The 26232-nt window shown below is 42.4% G+C and overlaps 2 protein-coding genes across 3 annotated transcripts in view; both read right to left on the bottom strand.

The window, feature by feature from the left end:
• Positions 1-15031, bottom strand: part of LOC148363441 (cyclic nucleotide-gated channel beta-1) — an 80437-nt gene extending 65406 nt beyond the window's left edge. The window contains exons 1-2 of the mRNA XM_088341099.1: positions 14797-15031; positions 692-845 (exon numbers count right to left, since the gene is read on the bottom strand). Of these exons, the coding sequence (XP_088197225.1) occupies positions 692-845; positions 14797-15031 (389 nt within the window). The remainder of the gene's footprint in view (positions 1-691; positions 846-14796) is intronic.
• Positions 14623-26232, bottom strand: part of LOC148363440 (uncharacterized) — a 55394-nt gene continuing 43784 nt past the window's right edge. The window contains exons 17-20 of one of the 2 annotated variants that reach the window (XM_088341100.1): positions 22574-22644; positions 20876-21093; positions 15523-15550; positions 14623-15424 (exon numbers count right to left, since the gene is read on the bottom strand). In XM_088341100.1, coding sequence (XP_088197226.1) covers positions 15024-15424; positions 15523-15550; positions 20876-21093; positions 22574-22644 — 718 coding nt within the window. In that variant the 3' untranslated portion in view covers positions 14623-15023. Of the gene's footprint in view, positions 15425-15522; positions 15551-20789; positions 21094-22573; positions 22645-26232 lie in introns of both variants that reach the window. The other variant, XM_088341102.1, reaches the window with a different exon arrangement.

Genomic DNA, 26232 nt, shown 5'->3' with positions numbered 1-26232 from the left:
GGCAGTGGGCAGGGGACAGCCTGAACATGTTGCCAGCTAATCGCAAGGCACACAGGGACAGACAACTCGCTCGCTCATTCACACCTAGGGAAAATTTGGACCGGCCAATCCACCTGAAATGCATGTCTTTGGAATGTGGGAGGAAACCGGAGTGCCCGGAGGGAACCCACGCAAGCACGGGGAGAACATACAAACTCCGCACAGGAAGTCCGGTACCTGGATTTGAACCCACACAGGGGGTTCCCAAGACCTTATAACTGTGCCGCACACGCGCTAACCACTGCGTCGCCATGCTGCCCTTCCGTGCATAATGTTACATAATAATTGATTAAGTAGGAATTAAAACAAACAAAAACAATCTGAAGAACCGTTTGGTACCCGAAAGAGCAGGCTCTCTTTAGTGAGCCGAGCCTAAAAGTCGGTCTACTAAAAATATTCAGAATTCCCATCTCTACAAGTAAACTCCGGTCAAAGACGTCACCGTGGGATTTTGTATTTGCTAAAAAAATATATATTTTGACATGCAACAACTTCTTTTTAAAGTAACGGAAATAGTTACTTTCTCTGGTAACTACTCACTTTTATAATAGAGTAATTCAGTTACTAACTTAGTCACTTTTTTTGAAGGAGTAAGGAGTAACTATAACTTTTTAAAGTAACGTGCCAAACACTGGTTATCGATAAATCTCACCTATGCCGACCTTCTGCTGGGCTCACCGGAACCGTCAAAGTTGTTAGTCTGAGATCCTGTGGAGTTAGGAGTTCCTCTCTTTTTTCCTGTCCTGCTTTCTTTGGGTTTGAATCAACATCTTGAACATTAACCGCTGGACGCAATCCGGATGCACCTATGGAAAATTACAAAAAGAAGTGACACAGAGTTGAATGAATAAATGAAGTTTATTTAGGCACAGTACAAGAAAAAAAACGCATCAACAGCAAGTGAACAAAAGGGAACAATTCAATAGTATTATACGTAAAACTCATCAAGTGAAGATTTTAGGTGATTAACCCTGTTCCTTTATTTCCTTGCAGGGAAACATATTCAATCTCAAACCCCACAAGGGAAAATTATAAAACAAGGAAATTATATTTCAAACTGATAATAGCACTATTTTGCTAGGGACAGGTTGGTTAGATCCTTAACCACTAAGGTTGTAGGGGCACCATTTCCTGCGTATGTGGTGGCAAATGTCCCCCTCTAGGCCGACATATAATTTCAGCCGGTCTTGAACCAGGAACCTTTCGACCACTGCACTACCGAAACGTGTACAACATGTAATACCCAAAGAAAATCTTGATTTAATATTTGTTTCTCTATATTCAAAAAATGTATAGTATATAATTTGTTTATTTATATGGAAAAGGGGCATTTTTATGGTCATAATCTAATAAATGAATAGCTTTTCGGGCAGCAAGGCTTTTCAATGTTGTATTCAACTGTTGAGTATTTGTTAGGAGTTGGTACGTACTTGCTTTGTATTCCAAAAATAGGGATTTAAGTTTCACTATATTGTCAAATTTTAACATGTTGGATTTTGTAAACAGTTTGTTTGTATGTGGCTGTATCCAGCGCTATTAACAATCCAAATAGTTTTCTCCTATAATCGAATAAGCGACTCTAAATTGCTCTTATATGTATTTCAGCAAATATCTATAAGATAACTTAAATAAGGCAAAATGAATCAACTGTATAGTATTTGAATGGTTTTTCGGTCAAATAATCGTCTGCATCTCCCTATAACTTCAATGTTCTTGGCTACCTTGGATTATATGCTATTTATATGGGATCTCCAGCTAAAATAATGGCTAACAATCACTCTGAGAACTCTAACTTTTTCTAATTGAACATTTTGTACTTTAATTTGTACTTTAATGTGTTTGAAAATCCCCAAAACATTAACTTTTTAAAGGAAATTGTTTACATCTAATGATTACGTTTATTTTGATCAAACCATTATTTTACTTCAATAACTTCTGATGTATTTCTGCCGGGAATTCCTAATGACTTGATTCACATTCATCTTTTTTTGGCCAATTGCAGGCTTTGTTTCGCCCCTTTAGCCTATGCGAGCCTGTAAATGATAAAAAGGATCCGCCCCCTTTACCTCCGAATAACTTTAGCCAATAGTGACTGATTCAAATGATGATTGACACATTGGTTAGGAAATGAAACGCCGGTATATAAATCCCAGCATACACCGCGGACTACTTCGCTTTCGGGGGAAAATCTAGTCGGCGGCTGCTTGCCTTAGTTGCAAGACTTTGCGACTTAATATTGATCCATAGATAAGGCGCACTGTATTATAGGGCGCATGGTCAGCTTTTGAAAAAAAATAAAGGCTTTTAGGTGCGCCTTATAGTGCGGAAAATACAGTACTCCTCTTATCCACACGCTTGCTAGGTTTCACTACTACTCCAGTTCTGTCTCTCGCAATTTAATTTCTCAATCCATCCAATCTCTTCACTCCCAACATACTCCTCAAACACTTCATCTCAAAAACATTTAATTTCCTTCTCTAATCTGTGTTCAGATTGCAGCGAATACAGCCTCAAGTCTTTTTGAATATTATCCCACAAGTTTAGCACATCTATCTTTAGGCAGTTTTGCCCATTCTACTTTACAATAAGTCTCAAGCTCAATCAGGTTGGAAGGGAGACGTTTGTGCACAGCCATTTTCAGATCTCTCCAGAGATGTTCGATCGGATTCAAGTCTGGAATTTGGCTGGGCCACTCCAGGACATTCACGGAGCGGTTCTGAAGCCAATCTTTTGAGATCTTGGCTGTGTGCTTTGGGTCATTGTCCTGCTGAAAAATGAACCTTCGCCCCAGCCTGAGATCAAGAGCGCTCTGGAGCAGGTTTTCATCCAGGATATCTCTATATATTGCTGCATTCATTCTTCCTTCTATCCTGGCTATTCTGCCAGTTCCTGCTGCTGAAAAACATCCCCACAGCATGATGCTGCCACCACCATGCTTCAGTGTAGTGGTATTGGCCTGGTAAAGAGCGGTGCCTGGTTTCCTCCAAACATGGCGCCTGGCATTCACACAAAAGAGTTCAATCTTTGTCTCATCAGACCAGAGAATTTTCTTTCTCATGGTCTGAGAGTCATTCAGGTGCTTTTTGGCAAATTCCAGACGGGCTTCCATGTTCCTTTTACTAAGGAGTGGTCTTCGTCTCGCCACTCTACCATACAGGCCTGATTGGTGGATTGCTGCAGAGATGGTTGTCCTTCTGGAAGGCTCTCCTCTCTCCACAGAGGAACGCTGGAGCTCTGACAGAGTGACCATCGGGTTCTTTGTCACCTCCCTGACTAAGGCCCTTCTTCCCCGATCGCTCAGTTTAGGAGGCCGGCCAGCTCTAGGAAGAGTCCTGGTGGTTCCAAATGTCTTCCATTTACGAATAATGGAGGCCACTGTGCTCATTGGGACCTTCAAAGCAGCAGACATTTTTCTGTATCCTTCCCCAGATTTGTGCCTCAAGACAATCCTGTCTCGCAGGTCTAGAGACAGTTCTTTTGACTTCATACTTGGTGTTTGTGCTCTGACATGCACACTCAATTGTGGGACCTTATATAGACAGGTGTGTGCCTTTCCAAATTTACTGCAGGTGGACTCCAATTAAGCTGTAGAAAGATCTCAAGGATGATCAGTGGAAAAAAGATGCACCTGAGCTCAATTTTGAGCATCATGGCGAAGGCTGTGAATATTTATGTAAATAAAAAAACGTTTTCACATTGTCATGTTGGCTGCGGCTGCATCGGCTCGCTACAACGGGTCAGGTGTATCGACATTTCGTTCTTACAAAGAATGACAATACAAAGGAAATTATTATTATTATAATGGAGTATTTTGTGTAGAATTTTGAGACAAGAGATTAAATTAATACAATTTGGAGTGAGGCTGTAACATAACAAAATGTGGAAAAAGTGAAGCGCTGTGAATACTTTCCGGATGCACTGTATACTCTTGTTACTCATTATTCTCCCCAGAGAACCCAAATTCTTTCTTTCTTGATTCATTCTTTGCAATACCTTGCACTCCATTCCACCAACGACAGCCACATCACAACCCAAGTTCCTAAAGCTTTCAACTTATTCTAGCAAATGTCTATTCAACCTTTTATCCAACGCCATGCCCACTCCATCACGTGAACACTTCATCACCTTAGTCTTCCCAACATTCACACATATCTTACACCTATCACACACTCTTCGAAACTCCATTACCAACCTTCTCAATTTTTCCTCAGAATCAGCCACAAGCGCTGTGTCATCTGCAAAAAACAACTGACTTACCTGTCACACCGTTCCACTGTTATCCATCATCTCTACACCTCTGCCAAATACTCTTACATTCACCTCTCTCACCACACCATCCATGTACATATTAAACAGCCATGGTGACATCACACACCCCTGTCTCAAACCAGTTAACACAGGGAACCACTCACTTGTCTCACTCCCTACTCTTACACATGCTCTGCTGTTCATATAAAAAGTCTTCAATGCTTCCAACAACTTTCCACCCACTCCATACATTACCATCACCTGCCACAACGCCTCTCTATCGACTTATAGGCCTTTTCCAAGTCCATGAAAGCCAAACAAATGTCCTTACCTTTTACAAAATATTTCTCACACACCTGTCTTACTGCAAACAACTTATCCACACATCCTCTTTCTTTCCTAAAACCACTCTGCTCCTCCATTACCACCTCATCTCTTCTTCCTCTCAGTCTCTTAATCAAGACTCTTCCTTACAGCCTGCCCAGCACAGCCAAGAAACTGATACCTCTCGAATTGCTACTTATCACCTTTACCATTATACAATGGCCCCACACATGCACTACACCAATCAACAGAAACCACACCACTTAATAGTCAAACAATTAAACAAGCGTACTAACAGTCAATCATAGCCGTGCCACCTTTTTTCAAGCATTCAGAAGTAGAACTATCCAACCCAGGCGTCTCCCCCCTTTCTGTTTTTTCACTGCCTCTTGCACCTCCCATGTGTCCACAGGCTTCACATTTAAATTACCCAACACGGGCATTCTCCCTATACCACCGATCGCTTCGACTCTTACTTCTCTCCCATCCTCCACATTCAGCAACTCCTCAAAATACTCTGCCCATCTCGTCCTGACTGCACTAACAATAATCAGCAATCTACCGTCCCTATCTTTCACACTCTTCCTTTCCAGACTCACTTTTACTCTTTTCCCTTCTTTCCAGACACTTTTCTCCTTCCCTCAAAGTTTACTCCCATCTTTCGACACCATTCATCATGCTATCCTTTTCACTGCCTCCACTACCGCTTTTACTAACCTTTTCTTCACTTTATACTTTTCATACGCGTCACCACTCTTATCTTGCAGCCACTCCTCAAAGGCACATATCTTCTCTGTCACAGCCTCTGAGACCTCATCATTCCACCATTCACTTCCTTTCCTAATACTTCGACCAAATTTTCTCATACCACACACTTCTTTCGCAATCCTCGGCACTGCATCTTTAAACCATCCATCTATTCCATTTCTATCCACTTCTCTTCTACTAATCTGTTCATACTCTTCACCTATCCTCTCTTTAAACTCTCTCTCCTTTTCTGCCTTATTTAACTCTGACATTTTCATCTCTTCCCTCACACTCTTCCTGTAACTTGCCCTCTACGAACCATCTATTCTCAGTTTTCCTTGAACATAAAAATGATCGGACATACCACTCATTTTACCTCAGTAAACATGCACATCCAACAATCTACTTAACATCCCTTTCCTAACCACCACATAATCCAACAGTGCTATGACTACCATCCACTCTGACAAAGGTATACTTATTCACGTCCCTCTTTTTAAACAATGTATTTGCAATCACCAGGCTGTATGTTAATTTACAAATTATCATCCCCCAGTTTGCGTTCAGAGACCACCTATTCAGCAGCAGTAGCAAAAGCTATAGAGCAGGGGTGGCGAACACTCGGCTCTTTGCCAATAAGTATGAGGCTCTTTGCCTCATCATATTTTCTATATACTGTCGCTCTTTGCCTCGTTTCATGTTTAGCTACTTTAGTTATTTTTCCCCTCCTAAAACACAGTTGAATCCATCAGAGTTATATATATATATATATATATATATATATATATATCCCCTGCCCACTGCCCGATGATTGCTGGGATGGGCTCCGGCACCCCAGCGACCCTACTGAGGATAAGCGGTGTAGCTAATGAGATCAGATATATATATACCACAGCCATATCCCCCCAGTGGGAGGTGGCTAGAGTCATTCTTTTTTTGGGAGATTGATTAAGAGGAGGGGATTCCCAGCCCCCTCGCTCAACCCATTTGAGGTGTTGGGAGTCATTGGGTGACCAAACCCCCCAATTCCAACCCCTAATGCTGAACCATAAGCAGGGAGGCAACGGGTACCAATGTTTATGTCTTAGGTATGACTCGGCCGAGGATTGAACCACAAAACTCCCAGTCTCGGGGCGGGCGCCATACCCCCAAGGCCACCGAGCTGCCTCTTAAAACACAGTTGAATCCATCAGAGTTAATAAGAAATAATAAATAACTTTTTGAAATTAATTAATTTTTTGTTTTTATAACTCCGGACACATAGCTGACTGCCAATCATCTGCGTAGGTTACGTCTAATTCCGGGAAATTTAGTAAACATTTTTTTGACTGTTACCCTCATGGTCAAAATGGCAAAATGCAAAGCGAAACGGAAATGGTGTTATATGTTATGTTATGTGTGTTATGGTAAATAATATGTTTTTAATTGTGTGTGTTTGTGTGTGTCTGTCTGTCATGGCAGGTTAGTGCGTGGTGTGGCTCTTTGACTCTCACAGTTAAAAATTTCGGCTCTTTGTGTCAAACTTTTTCGCCACCCCTGCTATAGAGCTATAGACTATTTGTTACAGTGGATTTAGTCATAAGTGCATGAGCAAACAAATATACAGTACATACATACACTCATACTATTAATCTATCAAAAGCGTTATACTCTCCCCAGATGTGTAATAAAAATTGTCACAGAAAATTGGCGGATTTTTTTAACGTAAAATAGAAGAACACAATCTGTATCCTAGACATTTTGAAGCATATAATATAAAAGAAGACAATGTTTTACCCAAAAAACTTTTCTTTTTGTTTGGTTCAATTATTTTCTTGCTGCTGCATCGTGGCATATATATATATATATATATATATATATATATATATATATATATATATATATATATATATATATAAGTAAGTGTAACCGGGCTTGATTCCTTTGTCTAGAGATCCCCCTACCCGTCGCCCTACTCTCCCGCTGAGTCCTCAGGTAGGGGCCCTGTTTGCAATTGACAAGAATGCTTATTAGGGCGATCGGAGCTTAGAGTTTGAACTTAGGGATCATTGAGATCCCTATCTGGCCGTTTAGTGGGGACAGAAATCCCTGGGTCTTTTAGTGGCTTCCCGGACGCTAACATCGCGCTAAACAACTTCTGCGCTGTTCGGGCTGACAGAGGGACAAAAGTCAGTGGGAAGCGCAAAAGAGGGGGACTGGCTATCTACGTGAACACGAGGTGGTGTAACCCCGGGCATGTAAAAACAAAGCTTTCTATCTGCTGCCGTGATGTTGAACTTTTGGCTGTAAGTCTTCGTCCCTATTACATGCCCAGAGAGTTCGGACACGCCATTGCTCTCATTGTTTACATCCCACCGCGCGCTGATGCGGAAGTAGCGTGTGACGTCATCCACTCCGCGGTGGCAAAACTTCAAACACAACACCCGGAGGCTGCAATGTTAATCTCTGGGGACTTCAACCACGTGACTCTTGATAAGACACTGCCCTCTTTCGTCCAGTATGTGAACTGCAAGACCAGGGGAAATAGGACTATTGACCTTCTGTATGCGAATATCAAAAATGCGTACAGTGCTAAACCACTGCCTGCCCTTGGAAAAGGAGACCACAACCTCATTCTGCTTAAACCACAGTACAAACCAAAAGTGAGGAGGCTAACAACAACCACACGCTCTTTTAGAAAATGGTCCACCGAGGCAGAGCAGGCTCTGAGAGACTGCTTTGGATGCACGGACTGGGATGTCCTGCTAGGGTCCAGCAGTGGGGACATTGAGGAGATGGCAAACTGCACTACTGACTACATTAAGTTCTGCATGGACAATGTTGTTCCTATAAAGACTGTACGCTGCTATGCCAACAACAAGCCCTGGATCACGAGCGACATCAAGTGCCTTCTGAACCAAAAGAAGAGGGCCTTTAAAAATGGTGATCATCAGGAGCTAAAACGAGTACAGAAGGAGCTCAAAGTCCAGCTCCGGAAAGGGAAGGAGCAGTACAGGAGGAAGTTGGAGAAAAAGCTGCAGAACAACAACATGAAGGAGGTGTGGGAAGGGATGAAAACAATTACTGGCTGCAGCACCAAGCAGGGTGTGGCTGTGGATATAGATGTGGGGCGAGTCAACCAGTTGAACAACTTTTTCAACAGGTTTGACCACTCCGCCTCAACCTCACCCCTGAGTAATGCAGCTGTCCTTCCCCCTCCCCCTCTGGACACTAGCATGGAAGACATCCCCCCACTAAAAATAACTTCAGCCCAGGTGTGTGGAGAGCTGAGAAGGCTACGAACCAGCAAGGCAGCTGGTCCGGATGGAGTATCCCCCCGACTGCTGAAAGCCTGTGCGTCTGAGCTGGGAGACCCTCTACAGCGCATCTTCAACCTGAGCCTTGAACAGGGGAGGGTCCCTCAGCTGTGGAAAACATCCTGCATCATCCCAGTCCCAAAGAAATCAAGACCTGAGGAACTCAACGACTTCAGGCCGGTCGCCCTGACATCACATGTGATGAAGACCATGGAGCGGCTGCTGCTGCACCACCTGAGGCTACAGGTCCGTCACGCCATCGACCCACTGCAATTTGCTTACCAGGAGAAGGTGGGAGTGGAGGATGCTATAGTATACATGTTACACCGATCCCTCTCTCACCTGGATAGGGCGAAGGGGGCTGTGAGGATTACATTTTTGGACTTCTCCAGTGCCTTCAATACCATACAGCCTCTGCTACTGAGTAGGAAACTGACAGAGATGGGAGTTAGCTCACACCTTGTAGAATGGATTACTGACTACCTGACAGGCAGACCCCAGTATGTGAAACAGGGGGGCTGTACATCGGACACTGTGGTTAGCAGCACAGGATCTCCGCAGGGGACCGTTCTCTCTCCGTTCCTATTCACTCTATATACATCGGACTTTAAGTACAACTCTGAGTCCTGCCATGTGCAAAAGTTTGCCGACGACACTGCGATCGTGGGATGTATCAGAAACGGGCAGGAGGAGGAGTACAGGAAATTGATTCAGGACTTTGTCCGATGGAGCGACGCAAACCACCTGCACCTAAACACCACCAAGACCAGAGAGATGGTGGTGGACTTCAGGAGAATCAGAACTCAACCAGTTCCTGTAACCATCAAGGGAGAATGTGTAGAATTTGTCCAGACCTACAAATACCTGGGTGTGCAGCTGGACAACAAACTGGACTGGACTGCCAACACAGAAGCTCTATGTAGGAAAGGGCAAAGCCGACTTTACTTCCTCAGAAGGCTGGCCTCCTTCAACATCTGCAAAAAGTTCCTGAAAATATTCTATGAGACAGTAGTGGCAAGCGCCCTCTTCTATGCGGCAGCGTGTTGGGGAGGCAGCGTCAAGAAGAAGGATGCCTCTCGTCTCAATAAACTGGCTAGGAAAGCGAGCTCTGTTGTGGGCAAAGAGCTGGACAGCCTAACAACAGTAGCTGAGAGACGAGCACTGAAAAAGCTGAGGTCAATCATGGACAATCCATCGCATCCACTACACAGCATTATCTCCAGACAGAAGAGCAGTTTCAGCTACAGACTGCTGTCACTGTCTTGTACTAAGGACAGACTGAAGAGATCTTTTCTTCCTCGTGCCATGAGGCTCTTTAACTCCACCCGGCAGAGTAAAGGCCCACATTAAACCACACCACCTACATTAGATATTACCGAATCTTACTGCAATATGTATTCTGTGTAGCACTATTTAGTTACTCTATATAACACGCTACAGTGGGCATTTGCACGTCACACTGCGTATTTGTATATTGCATTCTTTTGGCTTTATTATTGTACTGTTCTCAGCTCACGGATGCTGCTGGAAATGTGAATTTCCCTTCGGGGATGAATAAAGTATCTATCTATCTATCTATCTATCTAGTGGTATACAGTATTGTGATTTATTGACTGTCAAAAGCTAAGTTGTGACACAATGTAACTTGTTGTCTATTTTTTTCGTTACATCTTCCACAAGATTTATAAATGCCAGATCTGTAGAAGCCATACTGACTATCATTTAGTAATTAATGCAGGTTTCCAAAGCTGTACCAAATAATTTCTCCAGAATTTTTGATAGTTGAGGAAGTATTGCTATTGGCCAATGATTTTGTCCGAAACATGTCTAAATCAGGGCTGTCAAACTAATTTTTGTTGTGAGGCACATTGTTGTTATGGTGTCCCTTGGAGTGCCACAACATAATTGTTTTGATACAACATCTGTAAGGATTGACATTGAGTCCGAGTGGACCATGTTCCCTGCATCCATTGTCGAAGCGGCTGATCGGAGCTGTGGCCGTAAGGTAGTCGGTGCCTGCCGCGGCGACAACCCTCAGACCCGTTGGTGGTCACCGGCTGTGAGGGATGCCGTCAAACTAAGGAAAGAGTCTTATCGGGCCTTCCTGGCCTGTGGGACTCTGGAAGCAGCTGGCAGGTATTGGCTGGCCAAGCGGAATGCGGCTTCGGCGGTTACCTAGGCAAAAACTCGGGCATGGGAGGAGTTTGGCAAGGCCATGGAAGCCGACTTCCGAACGGCTTCGAGGAAATTCTGGTCCACCATCTGACTTATTGGGGGGGGGAAGCGGTCTGCCATCGACACTGTGTACAGTGGCGATGGGGCGCTGCTGACCTCGACCCTGGACGTTGTGAATCGGTGGGCGGAGTACTTCGAAGACCTCCTCAATCCCACCGACACGTCTTCCTCTGGGGAAGCAGAGCCGGAGGACTCTGAGTTGGGCTCTGGCATCTCTGGGGTTGAAGTCACTGAGGTGGTCAAAAAGCTCCTCGGTGGCAGGGCCCCGGGGGTCGATGAGATCCGCCCGGAGTTCATTAAGGCTCTGGATGTTGTGGGTGTGTCATGGTCATCTGCAACATTGGGGACAGTGCCTCTGGACTGGCAGACTGGGGTGGTGGTTCCCCTCTTTAAGAAGGGGGACCGGAGAGTGTGTTCCAACTACAGGGAAATCACACTACCCAGCCTCCCTGGTAAGGTCTATTCAGGAGTACTGGAGAGGAGGGTCCGCCAGGAGGTCGAATCTCGGATTCAGGAGGAACAGTGTGGTTTTCGTCCTGGCCGTGGAACACTGAACCAGCTTCACACACTCTGCAGGGTCTTTGAGGGTGCATGGGAGTTTGCCTGACCGGTCTACATGTGTTTTGTAGACTTGGAGAAGGCATTCGACCTAGTTCCTCGGGAGGCCCTACATGTGTTTTGTAGACTTGGAGAAGGCATTCGACCGTGTTCCTCGGGAGGCCCTGTGGGCGGTGCTTCGGGAGGATGGGGTACTGCACAGTCTTATCCGGGCTGTGCGGTCCCTGTATGCCAGAGTCTGGTCCGCATTGCCGGCAGTAAGTCGGATTCGTTCCCGGTGAGGGTTGGACTTTGCCAGGGCTACCCTTTGTCACCGATTCTGTTAATAACTTTTTTGACAGAATTTCTAGGCGCAGCCTGGCGGGATGGAGTCCGGTTTGGGGGCCTCAGCCTTGCGTCACTGCTTTTTGCAGATGACGTGGTGCTGTTGGCTTCCTCAGGCCGCGATCTTCAGCTCTCGCTTGGGGATTGGGGAGGCAGTAGCTCAGGAGGTAGAGCGATCGTTTTAGGATTAAGGGATCCCAGTTCGAATCCCGGCTTGTCCGTGTTACATGTTGAAGTGTCCTTGGGTAAGACATTGAACCCTCAATTACCCCCAATAAGCAGGTTAGCGCCTTACATGGCTGCACACATCACGGCCGCCATTGGGAAATGTGAAGCACAATGTAAAGCCCTTTGGGAAGTCATTGACTTGAAAAGCGCTATATAAATGCAGATCATTTCATTTCATCGATTCACAGCCGAGTGTGAAGCGGCCGGGATGAGGATCAGCACCTCCAAGTCAGAGACCATGTTACTCAGTCGGAAAAGGGAAGCATGCTCCCTCCGGGTTGGGGATGAGATCTTGCCCCAAGTGGAGTAGTTCAAGTATCTTGGGGTCTTGGGCTCTTCGCGACGTTTGTGCGTTATCAGCGTTGTCTGAACAATAATGGTCATCACTTTGAACATTTGCGAACATGATTCTTCAATTACATTTGTCTCATGTATTCGATGCTATTTCACTTCACTCTATGTTTATAATTAAAGGTTTTCTTGTCATTCTAAGAGTGAGTACATTTTTTTGAGACACCCTGTATGTGTCCCCAGCAATGATGATGCGTCTAGGACGCAGGGCAAACGAGAACACTGGGTCTCTACACAGTCTCCGTCGATTTGTAAGTGGGTTGGCTATCCACGGAGAACCCGTATCTCTTAGTATCTCATTCGGGATATCAAAGGTGGTATAAAAAGTGCCAGAAAAGTCGAAATTTAGACGCAGACCCAATTGTATTTCTGGACACGCGTGTGTCCAGAAAATAATGCAAAAAAGACAAGAGGACGGTAATGGATAGAAAATTAGCTGAGGAGCTGCTAGCCGCTGCATCCGTGCGCGCCGCCATGTTGCCCGCCCATGAGATCTTGCCCCAAGTGAAGGAGTTCAAGTATCTCGGCGTCTTGTTCACGAGTGAGGGTAGGATGGAACGGGAGATCGACAGACGGGTCGGTGCAGCGTCTGCCTTCATTTGGACCCTGTACGGGTCCGTCGTGGTGAAGGGGGAGCTGAGTCGAAAGGCAAAACTCTCGATCTACCGGTCGATCTACGTTCCTATCCTCACCTATGGTCATGAACTTTGGGTTATGACCGAAAGAACACGATCCTGGATATAAGTGGCCGAAATGAGTTTCCTCCGTAGGGTGTCTGGGTCTTCCCTTAGAGATAAGGTGAGAAGCTCGTTTTTTTCAGGAGGGACTCTGTGTAGAGCCACTGCTCCTCCACATTGAGAGGAGCCAGTTGAGGTGGCTCGGGTATCTGATAAGGATGCCTCCTGGACGCCTCCCTCGGGAGGTGTTCCGGGCATGTCCCACCGGCAGGAGGCCCCGAGACTATGTCTCTCGGCTGGCTTGGGAACACCTCGGGATCTCGTCGGATGAGGTGAAGGAGGTGGCTGGGGATAGGGACATCTGGCTTCCCTTTTAAGGCTGCTGCCCCCGCGATCCGACCCCGGATAAGAGAAATTTAATGGATGGATGGATGGATGGATGGATGGATGGATGGATGGATGGATGGATATGTAAGGAATCTGCAAGGGCTATAATAATGTACCACACGAGAAATGTCAATAAACTGAGGTACATTTTTATAGGTGCTCCATATGAAAGTCCACATTCAATGTACAGTATAACACAGTCAGGTGAGGCAAGAAAACCAGAAAAAAGCTCAGGCCAGGTCAATATTGATTCAGCCGTTCCATTTGGCAAATAATATTCTCAGCACCACATCATCTTCTCAGTACCTTCCCGTGTCCACTGAGCCCCAAAGGTTATTCCACCTCAAAATCTGACAATTGGAATTGTCAATCAACTCAGAGTTTGGAAAGATGGTAGCATGCAACCCACTTTTGAGGCGGGAGGTACACTCAATATATGTTGGCTTGTTGAGTTCAGAATGTCGGGGTTGTGCACGACCCTCTTTTCTTTCACAGAACAGAGACTTGGTGACTTCAGCTGTAATTCTGACACTTAATAGAATAATCTACAAAGTGACTACCTTGAGACATTGCCTTCATTACTAGCCTGTATCCCACCCTGAAAGACTTGGGCCAGATCTTCACGCCCATAAACAATTCACATCAGTGGTTGGGTGGTGTGTGTTTCCCTTAACCACTAGGGTTGTAGGGGCACCATTTCCTGTGATGTTTCTTGGGCAAGTATCGCCTGGTGGCGGCCATCCCTCTCCAGGCCAACAAATGTTGGTACTCGGTCTCAAGCCGGGTATCTTTCACGTGTTGGGCAAATATGCTAATCACTGCACTACGGAAACACCAATTCACAACAGCTAAATCTTTGTCTTTTTAAGTGTCCACCTTATGTCCAGCTCTAGACTCTTAGAGGTAAACGGAAGGATGCGGCTACCCACCAATCAACAGCTGGTTCCCTCCGAGACACCTTTTTTCTCTTTTGATTGGTCAATATGTATTTTCCCATCTCTACAAGTAAAGGAGGTGTTTCATTTTTGCCCAGAAAATATTATATTCTTTGACACACAACAACTTCTTTTTAAAGTCACAGAAGGTTTATTTCCCTGATAATTAGTTACTAGTACTATAGAGTAATTCAATTACTAACTATAAATGATACTAAAATAGTTTTGATACTAAAACTAAAAAAATGATATTAAAACAGTCATGTGCCCCAACACTGTCATTGACCAAATTTATTGTTTACTGCCTTTGACAATTTATGTCTGTTTTACTCTAAAATGAAATGTGCACAAAAATGTGAATTTTGTGAACCACCACTGATTCACCTGTGTGTATTACTGGTGAAATGTATGAGTTGCCTTCAATGAAGAAGGCTGGGTTTGAGAGACCTGAAAACTGGCAGGGCAGCAAGTGTAACCGCTTCGACGGGGGACTGGGGATCGGAGGCAGGCGGTGGTAGGCAGGTACGTTGGGCAAGTCAAGGGTGGCGCTGTCGGGCAAAGATGGAGACGGGGAGCATGAACGGACATGATGGCACAGAAAAGAGAGTGGGCTTTGCCTAGTGAAAGGCTCTAGTTCCAAGTCCTGGTTTTGTTTTTGCTGCTGTTGTTGTTTCTTAGGCATTGTTGGGCACGAGGCTGTTGAGATGGTGCTGGATGTTGCCCAGGTACTCCTGCGTTCTGCTGGGGACCTGTGAAAGCTTCTGGGGAACAGTTACCAAGCTCCGGTAGGCGGAGTTCAGGCTGGGACCAAGCGAGGAGGCCGCAGGCAAGAGCTCTGTCAGACTACAGGTGACGTCTCGAGTGACTTGCGTGAGGCGGATCTGAGAGAGCTCTTGGCGAAATTCAGGTGGCAAAGAGGGTAAATGCTTGGTGATGTTGGGCAGCTTAGGCACTGGTTGGATCTTGGGGCGGGAGATGCCGTTCTCTTTGAAGAAGGCATTGATGTTGCCCAGGCACTCAGAGGTGAAGGGAATGCGCATCAGGCAGCTCTTAAATGCATCACAGCTTACTAGGGCTACACAAAAAGACAAGTGCATTTGGTCAGCGGGAAGCTTGACGTCCTCGTGAAGAAGACAGACAAAAGTGTAAAATGAACCAATGATTGACACATACCTTCACACTCGCTCTCAGTGGTATCCTCCTGACAAGGCACAAAACAAAGAAGTCAGATTTCACATATGGAAAAAAGGCAGTTCTAGATTTACTAAAGGGTAAGCATGGGCCTATAGATCCAAATGTCAATATTCTCAAGCGAGTACTTGGATCGGATCGATACTATTGTTTTAACATCGATACTGTCTTCCCATTTAAACTACAGAGACCCCTCGCTGCTTGCAGCTTTGGTTATCACTGGTAAACTCCTTCCCGAATTTTTAATTCAATTGATTTTGTCTTTATTGTGATTGATATCGTATTGTGCATTGTGTTCTGTTAGACAGCACACTGTGGGGACAGATAAGGGAGGGCACTCTCCGTTGGGTGGGTAACAGTCTGTATTCCCGACTGTGATAGGCAGGTGTGACCATATGTGTGCCCGACTGTTATAGGTTCTCAGTCAAAAAGCCACGGTGGGCATCTACAGTCAATGTCTCTGGATCAAAATAAACCAGGGACCACCGCGACTGCTAGCTTTTAGTGTCTCATTAAATTGAAAAGAATTTCATCAATCAAATTGGACTCCAAGGAAAGTGAAAAGAGTGCAAAGAAATTGTGATCACCAGCGGGTGCCTCACGGATTATTACTTTTATTATTATTATTACTGTTACAGATGCGACTCGGGCGACATATGGGAGAAGACAAAAGCAGTGCTGCTGGTCTGGCCTACTGCTAACAGCTAGGCTAACAACTCTTCGAAGCCACGCTGCAGACCCTGTATCTTGCCAATGCCAGGTCCATTAGCCATGAAACGGATGACCAAGAGCAGCTAGTGAAAAACCCTTACATTCAGGAGAGTTTTATTTTAATCATCACAGAGATCTGTCTGCAATCGAGGACACCCGATGCTAGCACGCAGCTAGCCGGCCGCTCTTTAAATTGTTTTCTTACACTGAAAGAAGCCCTTTAATTTATTTTTAGTTTTGTATCATGATAATAAAACCATTCTTTACACTGCTATTATGTGTTGTGTGTTATTATTTGTAGATCTATAATTGTTACTCTGTGACAGTCATAAAGCGTGACGGTACTGAGGTAATCTCGAGGTAAGTAAAACCCTTTGGGGGCTCATATGAAAGTGTGACGCTATATTGCGGATTTTCACTTGGTCCCTGTTAAACGCAAAAAAACGAGGGATTTCTGTTGTTAGTGTGTTGTGAGATTTCCCATACATTATAACTTTCAAGTTCGATTCAATTGTGGTTTAATTTGAACAACTTATTTATTCCCAAATATTGTGAATTGAAAGGTACTGTATTTTCCAAACTATAAGGAGCACCTATTATAAGACGCAGATTGAAAAATACCCCCTTTTGAAAAAAATTAAATAAATAAAAAAATGCTATTTTACACACAGTGTTTGAAATAACATCTGCCCGGACGCCTGGGGCGTGCATCTTTTACCTCGGGCGTACAACTTACACAACAATGTCTGCCGGGTGGCCGACAACTTTTTCAAGAGAAATCAAATGTTTGCCTTTGTCCGATTTCGAAATTCTCGTTCAGTTTGGAAATTTCGGAATTTCCGTTCGTTTTGCAATTTGCATACTCGGCAGCCAGTCAGAAGCCCGCGTCGAATAACTTCGTGCTTCCGGACTTTCCCGAGCTTTATAAGGTCGCGCATTTGCATATCATTTTCCAAAGTAGACGCACAGAGAACACAAGAAAAATTGAGAGGTGGTTAGGAAACCAAAACCTCAGCCCCAGGAGAAAGATTCAAAGCAAAATTTATGACCCTACAAAAAGTAAAAGTACATTAAAAGCATTGTGGAAAGAGGAGTGGCATGTGGCTTGTGGCAGACGACGCAACGCAAACATTGCATGAATGAAGATGAATAAATACAGGTATATACTGATGGCAGATGGAAAACAGCGATGTCATATACATGCAATGAATGTTATAAGTACATTTATAATAAACTTAATTTTAAAGTGTTGTTCTGTTATATATTCTGATTATCAATCGTTAATACTTCGTAACAATGTTGGGTTTTTTTTGCGATTAGTCGTCTTATTGTTTTTCAAGTTGTGAAAAATGGGGCAGGCAACTTCATGGCTTGGCAGGCAACTTTTCAGAGTTGTCTGCCTTGGTGTCCGGTAACTTTTTGTCACGAGTTTCATAAACTGATATATATACAGTGCATCCGGAAAGTATTCAAAGCGCTTCACTTTTTCCACATTTTGTTATGTTACAGCCTCATTCCAAATTGTATATATTTAATCTCTTATCTCAAAATTCTACACAAAATACTCCATTATGACAATGTGAAAAAGTTTTTTTTTCCTTTTTTTGAATTTATTAAAAATAGAAAACTAAGAAATCACATTTACATAAGTATTCACAGCCTTTGCTTAATGCTTTGTTGATCCACCTTTGGCAGCAAATACAGCCTCAAGTCTTTTTGAATATGATCCCACAAGTTTAGCACACCTATCTTAAGGCAGTTTTGCCCATTCTTCTTTGCAATAAGTCTCAAGCTCAATCAGGTTGGATGGGAGACGTTTGTGCACAGCCATTTTCAGATCTCTCCAGAGATGTTCGATCGGATTCAAGTCTGGACTCTGGCTGGGCCACTCCAGGACATTCACGGAGTGGTTCTGAAGCCAATCTTTTGAGATCTTGGCTGTGTGCTTTGGGTCGTTGTCCTGCTGAAAAATGAACCTTCGCCCCAGCCTGAGGTCAAGAGCGCTCTGGAGCAGGTTTTCATCCAGGATATCTCTATATATTGCTGCATTAATTTTACCTTTTATCCTGACTAGTCTGCCAGTTCCCGCTGCTGAAAAACATCCCCACAGCATGATGCTGCCACCACCATGCTTCAGTGTAGGGATGGTATTGGCCTGGTGATGAGCGGTGCCTGGTTTCCTCCAAACATGGCGCCTGGTATTCACACCAAAGAGTTCAATATTTGTCTCATCAGACCAGAGAATTTTGTTCCTCATGGTCTGAGAGTCATTCAGGTGCTTTTTGGCAAATTCCAGGCGGGCTTCCATGTTCCTTTTACTAAGGAGTGGCTTTCGTCTAGCCACTCTACCATACAGGTCTGATTGGTTGATTGCTGCAGAGATGGTTGTCCTTCTGGAAAGCTCTCCTCTCTCCACAGAGGAACGCTGGAGCTCTGACAGAGTGACCATCGGGTTCTTTGTCACCTCCCTGACTAAGGCCCTTCTTCCCCGATCGCTCAGTTTAGAAGGCCGGCCAACTGTAGGAAGAGCCCTGGTGGTTCCAAATGTCTTCCATTTACGAATAATGGAGGCCACTGTGCTCATTGGGACCTTCAAAGCAGCAGAAATTTTTATGTATCCTTCCCCAGATTTGTGCCTCAAGACAATCCTGTCTCGCAGGTCTACAGACAGTTCTTTTGACTTCATGCTTGGTGTTTGTGCTCTGACATGCACACTCAACTGTGGGACCTTATATAGACTGGTGTGTGCCTTTCCAAATCATGTCCAATCAACTGAATTTACTGCAGGTGGACTCCAATTAAGCTGTAGAAAGATCTCAAGGATGATCAGTGGAAAAAATATGCACCTGAGCTCAATTTTGAGCTTCATGGCAAAGGCTGTGAATACTTATGTAAATGTGATTTCTTAGTTTTCTATTTTTAATAAATTCAAAAAAAGTAAAAAAAAAAAAAAACTTTTTCACATTGTCATAATGGAGTATTTTGTGTAGAATTTTGAGATAAGACATTAAATTAATACAATTTGGAATGAGGCTGTAACATAACAAAATGTGGAAAAAGTGAAGCGCTGTGAATACTTTCCGGATGCACTGTATATATATATATATATATATATATATATATATATATATATATATATATATATATATATATATATATATATGCAAATTGAAATATGAGGCGCATGAGATTAAAACAGAAGATAAAAACATTTCATGTAAAATAAATATTAGGGAATCTGGTTTAACAACCAAAATGAACCAATTAATTCATAAATGGTATGTAGAAGTATTTTGTTGGAATTGTGCTTTGCTGAATTTATTTACCACAATTAACAGCTCTACAAAGGCATACTTTCGAATCTCTGGCAAATTTGGGGGTTTTGGGTGCTCCTCATAATCTGGAGAATGTGGTAATTAAGTTATCTTGTTGACATTGTTACAGTATTTCTATTCTCATTACATTGCTGCATTTTTGTATTCGGTTATATTTTATGTTGTAAAAGAGTTGTGGTTGTTGAAGTATTGTATTTTTATACTATTAAAAAGTTTTTAACATGGATTTGTTTACAACAACGTTTTTTAAACTGGTGGGTCGAGACACAAAAGGGGTTGCGGGCTTTTCCATGGCAAAATAATGCTAAGACGAAAGAAACGGAGGGTGGCGATAATGCCTAGCCTAATCTCTTCTCACTCATTCAGTCATCGGCGCCTATGAGAGGGACTACATCACATTTGATTTTGTTTTTTTTTTTTTCCTTTTTCTGCCCAAAATTTAAAAAAAGATAAATGTAAGGAGAAGGAAAAGAAGAAATCATGACAACAACATTCAAGTCGAAGACGGAAACGATTGCGAAATATAAAAATGCTAGTGTCTGCCATTATAGCGCTGCTGGAATTGTGGAATGCAATTGTGGTCCACGTCTGTCTGATTTGTGACATAAACTTCTGTTAGTATGTGAGTATGTGGCTATTTCAAAGCACTTTTATGGGATCGCTTATATGCGATCTCGGCTTATATGAGAGTATATACAGTACTTGAAGTTGTTTTAGTTTTGCCGTTCCCTTTATTTTATTTTATTTCAAAAGTTGAATACATTCTATTAGATCTGCTTTGAACTGCACAATTCTTTCATTGGATAAACATGAGAAGTGGAAATGTTTCTCCTGATTTGGGTCACAGCTTGTCATTAGAGTACACTATTTGCACTTGCATTTTCTAAGTATTGAGTAATACTTTAAAAAAGGAAATTGCTATTATAGTTGACATGTTGACTTTGTTGTGCATGTATTTTCGTTCCATTACTTCTTTTTTTTTGGTTTTACTCCCTTAACTTTTGTTCTAAAACAGTTGTCATAGAACTATTAATATTTATTTATTTTATAGAGTTAAAGTTGTCTTTGTAGTTATTTTAAAAAGAATAGCCTGTTTCAATCTGATTTTATTGTAAACATAAATGACTGAAGGCAATTATTCACAAATCATATAAAATTTCCAAGCAAAAATATTGGTATCAGATTGGTATGAATTGATATTACCCTGTATTTTTTTGGATCAGTTGGATATCAAATATTCCAGTATCACCTAGTCTACCAAATGGTATCATTGGGTGTGTGTTTGTCACTTTTTGTTCAGTTTCTCTGTCCTGAACGTCTTTGGCGCTCTTCTGCGGCTGCTGGGTTACAGGATCAGCTTGCGAAATCACTTCTTGGCTCTGGGCCACAGCTGGCTGAATAAAGTCCGGTTCAGGGGATTCGACCAGGTCAGGTAGCGGAAGGGGGGATTTTTTTTTCTCAAGTGGCTCCGCCTCCCTTTCCAGCTCTGCGTTGTCACTTATTAGGGCTGTCATGGAAAAATGAAATTGGAATATTCACATGAGGAACACTATAAGTGTGTTAATCCCTTTTTCTACTTCAGTTTACTTTTCTTGGTTTTGCTACTTTGCAGATTTTCATTGTGCAATGTGTTTTGCATTCTTATTGGCTAAACAGTCACTCGGACTCTTCACGACTTGTGCGTCAATAACGTTGTGGTTTATCCATCCATCCGTTATCTGCACTGCTTATCCTCAGTAGGGTCGCGGGGGTGCTGGAGCCCATTCCAGCTATCTTCGGGCAGTGGGCAGGTTACACCCTGAACCGGTTACCAGCCAGTTGCAGGGCACACAGAGACAGACTATTCGCCCGCTCATTCACACCTAGGGACAATTTGGACCGGCCAATTAACCTGACATGCATGCTTTTGGAATGTGGGAGGAAACCGGAGTGCCCGGTGGAAACCCACCCAAGCACGGGGAGAACTCCACAAAGGAGGTTCGATCTCATAACCTCAGAACTGTGCCGCACACGCACTAACGCACACACACTAACCACTGCGCCACGTTGTGGTTAAATAGGTACAAATTTAGAATTTGATTTAATGTATTTGTCCCCTTGGGGAGATTAAATTCTACAGACTGTCCCGGGTAAACACAACAGACATCACATTGCATTGCATTGCTCAAAAAAGACAGCAGAATGGAAAACATGCAATGCAGTAGAACATGGAGGGCGGACTGATTCGATGGGTCAGGGGATCAGGCTTTTTCCCTGGGGGGCCCTCCTAAATCTTATTGTTTTGTAAAAAAAAACAAAAAACATTTCACTTAAAAGCAAAATACAAATAAATAATAATACAAAATAAATAAAAAGCTATTTTTCAACCCTCTTTTTCCGGGTGGGTTACAGGAGGGTGGGTTGAACATGCTTTGGTACAATCGTAGCAGGAGGTGATGTGTTGCATACGTAAAACCGCTTTTTGAATTTACATTCCGTACGTGCAAATGCTCTTAAAATGTTGTGTTATGTGAACTTGAGCGAGTAACTCATAATTAAATTAGATTAGCCTTTGATTATAGTTCTCCAATGTAAGTGACGTGCCGAAAAAGGCCTATATTTGGCATAGGTGATGCGTTCCAACAAATATCAAGAAATCACTGCTTTGCAAAAAAAAAAGTAGATATTGTCCTGAAATCATTTGGAACGTTGTTTAGAATCAATAGTGCAATATAGCAGCAAGATTATTTTTAAAATTACACTTTACAGTACTGAAGTTATTTGTAAAAAAAATAATATAAATAAATCATAAAGTACAGTAATTTTATTCATAAAACAAATGCTTGAGTCTGTAAATTGGGTTTCTTCTTTGGATTTAATAGATGGAAGAGTAAATAGGTAAGGTTTCCACTCGGATTTTACCTATCAGAGGTTCTTTTTGGAATGCAACCCCCGCAAAAAAAACAAGGGACTACAGTATTTTGTTGTATTGAAAAGAACATGCAAACCTTCTTCGACGATGGTTTCCTCTTTAGTTTGACTTTGCTCTTGTTCTTCAACGGTAAGAGGTTCCTCTGTTCTGTCAGTAAAAAAAACACGACAGTGTTCCTTTATTTTTTGCTAGTGATGTGTTCACACGAGGTTAAGTGGCTGCCAATTGACATGGAGGACGAATGGATTGAATTTCACAAATAAAACTACTCTCCTGCAGAAAATTGTCTCTGTAGTGTTAGCACATAAACATTAGCCAAAGTACTCACATCTGAAATAAGAACCATACACTAACAGGATATTGCACTTAAAACTGTAAGTCAATGTGACAACTGAAAAATATTCCATTGGAAATGACGTCAAGTGTAAACAAGTAAACACAATAATGTAAAATGTTAACAGTAAACAAAGTAAATACATTTTCTGCAATAAAATACTTCTGCAAATAAAATACTTCTTCTGCATAACTGTTTTAGAATCAAGTCAAGAGTATCGAAAGTAAAAATTGTACATAACCAGGATACTGCACTTGAACCGGTACTGTATATTGCATTTAAAACCGTAATAGTCAATGTGACAACTGAAAGATTTTCAAATGCACAAAGATATGAAAATGAAGTGATTTGATGATTTGTATGTACTCTTGTTATGCGGGGGACTCAAATAAAAATCTGCAACAGCTTAAAACTGCACTAAAATGGTGAAAAGGAACCACTGGACGTGGTAGTCTAATGTAAAAAAACAACAACAACAAATGTTAATGGGAGCGATTAAGATTCGCTGGTAAGCATCAACTGATGACATATAGCTATAATTTAGTTTTACATAACAGTCACGTTAGAATTTTGCATAAAAATGACTCACTTTATCTGCCAAAGCAATTGTTTCGTAGGAGATCCCCTTATTCATAAGAAGACTAATATTCCATGTGACTAAAAAATACATTCTGAAAAAATAAAGCTTAAAAACTCGCTAAATATTCAAATAGATCTCTGCCTTTTCCGCTTGACATGTCAGGACGTACAGGGAAGCAGTGTCAGGCGTTAGGGTTACCATGGGAACCAAGGAGACAAAGGAAAGGAAGGTTGGTGTGTGAAAAAGGGGGCGGTCGGATCAAGCGGTTGCCAAGGGGTGCTGCCATTGCTAGAAAGTGATGCTCTGAGACTGAACCAGACTGTGTGCAGGTCAGATAACAAGACACCCGTGGGATCTGGATCAGAACAAGGACACAATAGAGTAGTACCCTTATACGAGCGCCTCTAAACAGGAGAAATTATGCATACAAGTTTTTCCTTTTAAACAAAAATCTACCTCTTTACGAAGGAAAATCAAATTCACCAGAAGTCCCAGAGGCTATCACTAGAGACTGCTTTGGACACAGCGCAATACTCGTGACTGTTTAACGGCAGCATCAGTTTTTCCAGTTTGCAGATGCAAACCACTACAGGCAAAAATAAAAAAAATGTGCTGTATAAATATTTCTTGGGCGTACAAACGCTCCCCTAATTACGACCATTCGTATTACTTAAAATGGTAAATACAAACATTGTTTTCGGGATGTCGAAAAATATCCTGACACCGTTGTAAGTTTGATTTTTCATGGTGTGCACCTTTTTCCGAGTACAGGACATTACTGTAGGGCTTCTTTCTGCCGCTACCGGCGTGTGGTGCTGTGAGAGGTCACCCAGAATCCACCCGGAAGTAAAATAAAAATAAAAATCTGCTTTATCTTTCTAGTTTGATGTAAACATACAGTGCTACGTGTACTGAATCTCCAGCGCGCCCAGAACTTTGCCGTTTTTGTTATTTAATATCTTGTGCATCCATTCAATATGGTTGGTGTAAAGTGTAAAGGAGAGGTGAGCCGTTTCTTTTGAAATGCAAGTGGAATAAGAAAGCTGATGCCGTTAAAAAAATGGTCGGAACGTTTTTTTTCGGCCACTTTTTCTTCCAAAAATAAGTTACACTTAACTTTATTTATGTTTATAGAGCATATTATTTTATGAAATGTTTACTTTTTAGAACAAAACACAGGTTACTTATACAAGCCTTAAACATACTTTTATAAACCTTAAACATAGAAAATATAGAACTTAAGCAACTTACGAACAAATTCAACTTATGAACGATCGTCCGGAAGTCGGGCAGTGTCTGTACCTTCATTTAAAGTTACTGTACCTTTAAATTTAAGTCCTAATGTATCATCAATAGTCTCCAGATCTCAACCTCTGCCAATTGCTCCTCTAATTAATGATTGCAAATCTTCCTCATTAAGCGAAAATAAACCTTAATAACACAACGCGGCACCTACTTACTTACAGTAACTGTGTACAATACCGCAATGACTACAATGACGTCTTCGTTTGCTACCAGTGACAGAGAGGATCTACTGTACATCAAAGCCAAAATGGGCAAGACGAGATTGGTCTTTTTCATTTAATTTTTATTCTTTTTATTAAAAGACACAATCATTCAACACAATAGAATTGATTAAAATCAATTATTTTAAGCGTTGGCAACTAATTACCTCATTGATTCATCGTTGATGAATTCATGAGACAGTTAGCACGTTTAAGCAATGCAAATAAGTGCATTGTATCTTGTGAAATTGTAGGGTTTAGTACCATTTTGGTCCAACAGAGAACACCTTCAGACCAGTTTTATAAAAGTATCTTTCTTTCTTTTTTTCTAATTTTTGATTTTTGTTGAATATTGCATCATTAAAAGCCAAGCTGGCACGAAACAGTCAAACACTACAAAGTTTACAATTTTCAAGGAGCAGAAAGAGCTGAAGAAATAAAGAGAAAAAAAAGGAAAATTAATTAATAAAATATACAAAGTAAAACGATAAATAATAATTGTGACATGTTTATCTCAACATAGGGGCGGATTCTTAAGCATATTATACATCATTTACACATTGCAATTGTTTATCATATGAAAAAAATAACAAAAAATAACTTTTTTTTTTTACATTTTGAAAAGTGGGTTCACGTTTTTGATATTTTTTGAAATGAAATGAAATGAAATGATCTGCATTTATATAGCGCTTTTCAAGTCAATGACTTCCCAAAGTGCTCCACATTTCCCAATAGCGGCCTTGCAGCCATGTAAGGCGCTAACCTGCTTATTAGGGGTATTAGGGGTTCAGTGTCTCACCCAAGGACACTTCGACATGTAACACGGACGAGGCGGGATTCGAACTGGGATCCCTTGATCCCAAGACGAGCGCTCTACCTCCTGAGCTATTGCCGCCCCAGATACAGATACAAATTTTGCTACACATTAAATATAATTCATTGCTTTTTCTTAATTTTTGTTTGTATCCAGGGCAGCACGGCTGAGCGCGTCTGTGGCACAGTTCTGAGGTCATGGGATCAAACCTTCCTGTGTGGAGTTTGCATGTTCTCCCTGTGCTTGCGTGGGTTTCCTCCGGGCACTCCGGTTTCCTCCCATATTCCAAAAATTGGTTAATTGGCTGGTCCAAGTTGTTCCTAGGTGTGAATGAGCGACCGTGTTTTATGTCTCTGTGTGCCCTGCCACTGGCTGGCAACTAGTTCAGGGTGTCCCCTGCCCACTGCCCAAGGACAGCTGACATGGGCTCCAGAACCCCCGTGACCCTAACTGAGGATAAGGGGAGCAGATAATGGATGGATGATAAGTCCAAATGTAATAT

This window comes from Urocampus carinirostris, chromosome 7 (genome assembly GCF_059441175.1).
Source record: "Urocampus carinirostris isolate Australia breed hairy pipefish chromosome 7, RoL_Ucar_1.0, whole genome shotgun sequence".
NCBI lineage: Eukaryota > Metazoa > Chordata > Actinopteri > Syngnathiformes > Syngnathidae > Urocampus > Urocampus carinirostris.
The sequence above is the reverse complement of the archived record's forward strand: the minus strand, read 5'-3'. Positions and strand labels throughout refer to the sequence as shown.